Source organism: Gavialis gangeticus, unplaced genomic scaffold (genome assembly GCF_001723915.1).
Source record: "Gavialis gangeticus isolate Ggan-Ray unplaced genomic scaffold, GavGan_comp1, whole genome shotgun sequence".
Lineage (NCBI taxonomy): Eukaryota > Metazoa > Chordata > Crocodylia > Gavialidae > Gavialis > Gavialis gangeticus.
Genome location: NW_017729004.1, coordinates 49853235 through 49860917, shown reverse-complemented (window position 1 = coordinate 49860917; position 7683 = coordinate 49853235). Strand labels below are relative to the sequence as shown.

At 40.8% G+C, this 7683-nt stretch overlaps 1 protein-coding gene across 2 annotated transcripts in view; it reads right to left on the bottom strand.

The window, feature by feature from the left end:
• The window catches only part of NMT2 (N-myristoyltransferase 2), a 54081-nt gene that overhangs the window by 31168 nt on the left and 15230 nt on the right, over positions 1-7683 (bottom strand). For both annotated transcript variants that reach the window (XM_019508357.1, XM_019508356.1), the window contains exon 2: positions 4921-5056. In XM_019508357.1, the coding sequence (XP_019363902.1) occupies positions 4921-5056 (136 nt within the window). The remainder of the gene's footprint in view (positions 1-4920; positions 5057-7683) is intronic.

Genomic DNA, 7683 nt, shown 5'->3' with positions numbered 1-7683 from the left:
ATAAGCATGCTGCAGATTTTTCCTCTCAAGGTGGAGAACCTTGCATTTTTCGGTGTTGAACACCATCAGGTTCTCATCCGCCCATTTCCTGAGCCTGTCAAGATCTGCATGGATCACCCTCCTGTCCTCTATGGCCACAGAGAAAAGACTACTTCCATCCTCTATAATCGCCCTTCAGGGATCTTTTAGCAAATCCCTCTTCACTCTTCTCTCCCCTAGAATACATAACCCTAGTTCTTTAGCCTTTCCTCATAAACCTTGTAAGAGATGATGATTTCTCAGGGCAATATATTTTACTGGACCAATTATGTTCATACAGGACTATATATATTGGTCCAATAAAAGATATCACACTAAAAAAATCCTTGCCTCTCATTTAATCTCTGTACTACCATGGCTACAACATCAATCTTACACTACTCCTAAATCTTGCATCCCAAGCCCCTAATCACTTTTGTTGCTCTGCATTGGACCCCGTGTGGATATCAGTGGTTCTTAACTTTTTGGACTCAAGGCACCTCTCAGAAAATGCCAACTGCTAGCTTTCACTTGTCTTTTGACTATGGAAAAATTAACATAACAATTCTTCTGACGCAAAGAACTCAGAAAGACCACAGCATGTCAGAATTTCTTTGATACTATAGGCTCCTATTTGAAATCACTGGGTTTAACTTGTGAATCATGCATAGGTATGTGCACACCTAACAGTGCTAATATTGTGTGGCAACCTAAAGGTATTGTGGTACCTTTAAAAAGGTTTCATGACACCCCAGCCACAGCACTCTGGTTGAGAATCAGTGAACATCATATACCTTGTAGCATATTATTTCTTAAATAAAGGTTTTAGAGAATTCAAGAATCTACATGTATTGACAAACAAGGTTTAGTCACATTTACTTTTAGGCTGGATTTTTCACCAAATCTGAGTTCCTTCAGAAGTCCATGTGAATTGGGCGCTACACTGACTTTCAGTTTAAGTGTATTATTTGTTACTGCTGCCAGTCCTTTACTGCTGAAACACTTTCCTCACAGTTTAAAAGATCAAATGCATCAGTCAGAAGAGGGACCGCTAGCAGAAAAACTAACTGGTCTAAGTTCCTTATTTCATGACTGCTATAGCTGCTCTAAGGTTTTTACCCTGTAATAAACCTTATTTTAGTTGAACGTTGCTTGTACATGGGAAAGTCTGAAGACAGAATACCCATCTAATTTTTTTTTCTAACCAGGCTTTAGTAGAAATCTGGCTTGAGCCAGATTTAGAAAGTTGGTGTTAAATCCCTAAATTTGAACCTGGCCCTTGTTACTGCCATCCAGGGCCTGGCACAAGGGTGACATTTACATTATGTAAAACATATGTCTGGCCTTTGGATTCTGTCTCAGTGATCTAACATGGGGGGTAAAAGGTTTGGGCAGCCTCTACCCCTCCCTACTCCTGCCTAGGCATACGTGTCATGCATACACCATGATCCAGAATCACCATGATCGATGGTTGCATACTAGGTCAATAAAAACATGTCAGTAAAATGTCTGCAGATTGTCTGTAAAAGTCTTGGGTTGGCAAACTTGATTCCCACCCGCCCTCATCATCTACCTTCAAACATCTTCCTGGGCTAGGTCCAAAAACATACTAGCACTCTCAGTTGATCCTACCCACTTAAGTTAGTTGAACGACATACAACGTGCATCTTGCAATACTCCCTTCACTTAGAAAGCAGCAAATACTAAATATCACAGTACAGTGTATAACACTCAAGAATCACAAATTAAGTAGAAATAAATATTTTCTAAAACAAGCAAATAAAATTAATACTAGTCAATGCTCAACAGTCCAACATAGCTCAGAAAATCTAGACAGAAGACCTCTATCTGTTTTTATCTTTGTGTATGGGAACAGAGTTGGTGAATACAGAGGGAAATGAACTAGAGAACTGTATGCCTAATGTCGAACCAGGAAAAAGGAAAGAGAGGTTGTACAAACAAACATGAAGCAAGAAACACTTCCATTAATCACCCAGAGCACAGGAGAGGGTTTTTTTTTACTAGCGTCTCATGCACTATATAAAATAAAACAAGGACAATTTCAGACTGTGAAACTATGCTAGCAAAATAGAGAGTCTATGCTATTATGATAACTGTGACAGTATACAGTGCCTGAGCGTGCACAAGTAAAACGCAAAAAAAGACTTATGTCTATCACAACTGCAACAGAGCAGGCTCATCTAGCCAGGAACTGAGGCCCACTCTGTGAGGAACTGCAGGTACAGAAATGAAAGGTGCTAGTTATTCTTCAACCCTATGAACTTTTAAAAGAAACTGAGGGCATTCATTGGCAATTTAATAATCCACCTAGCTCGCTAGCATTTCGTAAGTTAAATATCATTCTTGATAAAAAAAGTCAAGTACTCGTATTTCCTGATCACTGTGCATAGAGATTAACAGTGCTATGGGCATGAAGCAGTTTATGAACCACAGTGCTACAGGCATCCAGACCTAGCATCTACCTATTTTGATTAATTAATAATTTTCTGGAGACATAAGACGAGGTGTATGACCAAGTACTTTCTAACACACTAAAAGCTGACTATGAAGATAATTCTTTTCCTCCTTTTATTCATTAAAATTTTGGCTAATGAATTCTGACCCACCAACTACAGTTTCTGTGAGACAACTTATAATCCTTGCTTAACAATCCAATTACTTCCCCTGTTAAGACTTTATTACAACATCTTAAATCTCTCAGTTAATTTTGTGGGAGAGAAGGCACAAAGCAATTTCTGCTCAGCTGATGTTTTATGAAAATTTTGTAAGCACCATCATGTATTTAAAATGGTTGAAGAGAAGGCCCTTCAGGAAAAGTAAATGAAACAGGAATAAAATAAGGCAGCTTCATGTTAATGCAATCAGATGCCATTAAATATCAAAAAAGTAACTAATAATCAAACTTCAATTTGGTTTATTTCAGAAGTGTATAAAAAAAATCTAGCATCATTGTTACTGACTTCACTCAAACCAAATGAATCTCAAACTAGGTGTTATTTATATGGAAACTATTATTTTCACAGTTAGGGCGGCTAGGAGCTGGAACCAACTTCCAAGGGAAGTGGTGCTGGCCCCTACCCTGGGGGTCTTTAAGAAGAGGCTGGATGCCTACCTGGCTGGACTCATTTGAGTCCCGTTTCTTGTTTTGGGGTTTTGTTGTTCTCCCGCCCTGGCGGGGGGTCGGGCTAGAAGATCTACTAGGTCCCTTCCGACCCTAAATCTATGAAACTATGAAACTATTTTCATACTAGACTCATGCCAGCCAACCCATATTCTTTAAAGAGAAATTAATTCCAAGAACATAAGGAGACTGGAAGATAATTATTCTTGGTGATTCTAAACCTCACTTCTACGCACCATAAAATGTCAATAGGGCAAATGAAGCACAGCTTTGAAGTGAACACTGAAAAACCCAGAAGGTGGACAATACATAATACACCAATGGGCCCAAAAGAAACATTGGTGAGTCTTTCATACTTCAGAAATCTTACAAGAAAATAGAACAGGATGAGTTTCTCTGCATAAATCATACCATATTTACTGTGGCACAATCAATGGCCCGTGTACTTTCATATGGGCATACCGCAAAATTAGCTCCTTGGAGTAAGACTTTTAAGTTAGGAGACAAGGACTGGAAGGAGCCCCCTGGGCTACTAAGTCCAGTCCCTCTGGACAGTTATTTATCCAAGGAATCCCCCAAATCACCACTTCAAACCCTCATTCACAACTACAAGGCACAAAACCTGAAGAACCAAAAACACACCATAGCTAGGACCCTGAGAAAAATCGCGATTTTGCAGACTGTGCATAAACCGTGAAATTCACCCCCACTGCAATTTTTAAGGGTTGCGAGCATAGGTAGTGGAAGGCCAGGACTAACAGGGCTTAGCCCCCTCAAATACGGGGCAGGGCTGAGGGCCGCAGGGCAGCCTGGGCATGGGCTCTGGGAAGCTGCAGCAGGGGGGAGTGGTTTTTAAAATGCAATCAAATGTCTGGGTTTTTGCTCTGCCTCTGGCTTTTCCCCCTACTGCCAGCTTGGCTGCTTAGGGCTGGGTGCAGCGGGAAAGGCGATTGGCTGTCGCGGGATCGCACATGGGCCCTGGCAGCTGCTTTCAGGTAAAAGAGAGAGAGAGAGAGAGAGTGCGCATGAACTGTGTGCACAGCAGGGCTGGGGGGAGCAGGGAGTTGCAGGTTGGGAGTAAGGGGCACCAGCAGGGCTGGGGGTACAGTCGGTCAGGAGTGAGAGGCAGCAGCAGGGCTGGGGTGGCTGTGGCTTAGGAGTGAGGGACAGAGACACGGCATGGGCATATCATTGCCCCCCCAAGAATCAATCATATACCCCTTCCCCTCTCTCCTGCCCCACCTCCCCCACCCCAGGTGTCCTCTTTTTTGATACTGGAAATATGGTAACCCTATCTGATTTAAAGTGATGTAGCCACAAACAGATCTGATTTAAAATGAACTTATTCCACTGCTACTGAAATTCACTATAGTACAATCTTGCCATTCAGATAATTGATTATACAACAGACCACTTTGGAATTTATCAAACACAAAATATTCTAAATAAACATTACAACTACAGATTACAATTCTCTGCTACAAGCCCACCAACAGCCTGACTACTAACTGACTGAAAGAAACACCTTCTCCACCTTCCTCAGAACACATCATCTTGGTAATTACCAGGATACCACAGACAGCTTGATAAAGACTACAAACTACTGTGCTTACCTTCTGACATAGTTATGTATCCTTTTGTCTGTCATAAAAGGACAATAGCCTCTACTGCACATGCCTAATTCAACTGGGTGGTAAGGGAATACTACCCACTCGTTTGCACAGGAAACCACAGAAGTTAAAATAAAATAAGGCTCTTACTTTTGAAGGCTGTTGAATTTTAATCTCCTGGGAGTCAGAAGCAGAATCTGATTTGGTGCCACCGGAGTTTGGTTTCTCCTTTTTTCTTTTCTGTTTCTTTTTCTTTTTCTTAGCTCCCAAATCCCCTCCAGGACTTCTGTCAAGAAAAATTCAGAAGAGGTGAAATGATTAAAACCGATACCACAAAGCCTGAAATATATGAAAGTTAAATTTAGAAAAACACCATCTCTACGTATGAAAAACTAACAGCAGTTAACCGTGTAAGGGGAAAGAAAAGAGAAGAGAAAGCAATCTCTTATAGAAAGGTCATCTGTGTTAGCTCACACTTGTTCCAGACATCCAGTACCCCAGTTTATAGGGTATTTGGGCACTCTTAAATAGTCAATGCCATTCTAAAGGCTTTTTTTATTTAGCAAAAACATGAAACGACTGTTTCAACATACCGGTATGCAGTAAAAGTTTCAATGTCCTGTTGATGATTTAATTAGCAGGAACATTCCACAGAAAGATATATGGGACTTTAGTAAGGAAGAAAATGTGACTATAATGCACGAAAGTCAAAACTTGTCTTACGTCCATAAAAGTGATTATTTAATTTTCAGAATGTAGTTCTGAGCCAAAGCTAAATACGATCGCCCCTTAATCATAAAGGCCAGTTGACAGTTCTGATACTTCCAGCTAAGAATAATGGCTGGAATTTTCTAATGTTCCTTAGGAAATTAAAAGCACAGGTTCTTCTGAAAGTCAGTGGGAGTTGTCTTACTAAATGGCAGAGGTGCTTTTGAAAGTCTTCCATATGTCCTCAGAAGCTCCTGACACCTACCAATAGCCAACTAGGTACTTCCACTCAGGCTCACTTTTCAAGGACAACAGGACCAGGGAAAAATCCAGCCAGAAAACATTCTACATAATTTTTTAGGGATCTTTGTTTCCAAGTTGAATAATGATAGACAGACAGATTTAGATATTTATTGCTCAAATCTCACCAAGGACTGATGGGCAAAGTATCCAAATAGCCAGTTATTAAACAAGTGCTACTACTGGATGAGATTTAAAGGAAAAGCCATACAAAGCTCCCTGTTTGCATCCTGTTCATGCAGAATTCAACATGTTGGCTGATGTCAGTATGAACCCTTTTCTCTTTAAAGGGGACAATCAATTAACAAATAATCAAATGCTATAGTAGGACCCTGCAGACACAATGTATCACAGAAAGTCACTGGATGGCAGTGGCAGTCTTAGCAATTTTTGAAAGAGTTAACAGCAGCAAAAAAAATGTGCATACGATTGGCCCTACAACAGATACTAGAAACTTTTGCCCAATTCAAAGAAAGCAAGAAATAATTCTTAATTTAAGTCATAGCGAGAAACAGCTTTGATTGTGTGTGACATTGGCAAGCACATAAGAGAGATCACTTGTTTTTTTCTGCCAAACTCTAGTCATGGGAACAAGTGGATTAACATATTGGGTTGCAACCATCATGGATCTTTATGAAAAGTACATCTGTATAATCCATGCTTTCCTAGGGACCACTCTGACTGTAAAGCTTAGAGTGCCCAGTATTGGCAACCCTCTCACTTGTCAATGCTTTAAAAAAAAAATCACTAGAGCCTAAGAAAACTCTCAAATGCCCACGTTACAAGCTGAAAGCCTGCTTTTAGACAAGTTTCAACCACCCACTGTAAACACTCATTTGTACAGTAATGTCATTGTTTTCTGACTGACTCCTGAATGAAAGACCAATCCTGAGAAGTGCTGAACACCTGCATCAGAACTTCAAATTAAATTGCAAGAGGAGAATAAGGGACTTCAGGGCAGTGTTCAGCAGCTTTAGGGACTGGGTCCCAATAGCTCTCTCATGGGTTAGAGAACCCAACCAAAGGAACAGGGGTGGGCAATGCAGTTTACATAGTTGGATTTTTTTTTTCTTGGATCTCTGCAAAAGCAAGCATTTGAGCCCAAATTGACTACAGAGAATTTTCAGTTCTTGAAGGGTTCTTATGCTTGACAGCAGTTTATACAATTCTTCTTACAACAGTATCTAGATTTGGGCTGTCCAGCTTCATCACGGCTGGGGGCTGCATGCCATGCAGGTGGCACACCGTGAAGGGTGTACCCCTAGGATGGGATCCTGCCCCTTGCTGTGCTAGGGGCATGCATCACAGCAACATACAACCCCTCACCTCCCTGGACAGTGCCAGCAATGCACAGACCCACACTCCCTGATATTCATGCAGCAGAAAGAGACACAACTGTCAGGGTGGCCCATGGACCGCCAGCTTGACCAGCCTAACCTAGATTATCTGAAGATATAGAGAATCCTACTTCAATTATTTAGTTGACCTGCATGCTAAATTGTTAGACTATGCATGCTTTAACTAAAACAGTCCCAAAGTTCTGCACTGAGGTTACAGCTATGAGCCAGCTGGAACATGGGCAAGCAGAATTAGCTTTTCCAGAATTTCACAATGTCTGGAAAAAATAAAAATGTTGGGTACCTCACACCAAACAAAATTCAGAGCTAGTTTTCTATATTATTTATGCTAAGGAAGATATTTAACTAAATACTGCTGCAAAGATTGAAATACAAAAAGAAAGCTTAAATCACTAAAAGGAAGCTTATAAGAAGTGGAAACTTGGACAAATAACTAGGGAAGACTATAAGAGCATTGCTCGGGCATGCAGGAATGAAGTCAGGAAGGCCAAAGCACAATTGGAGTTGCAGCTAGCAAGCGATGTGAAGGGTAACAAGAAGGGTTTCT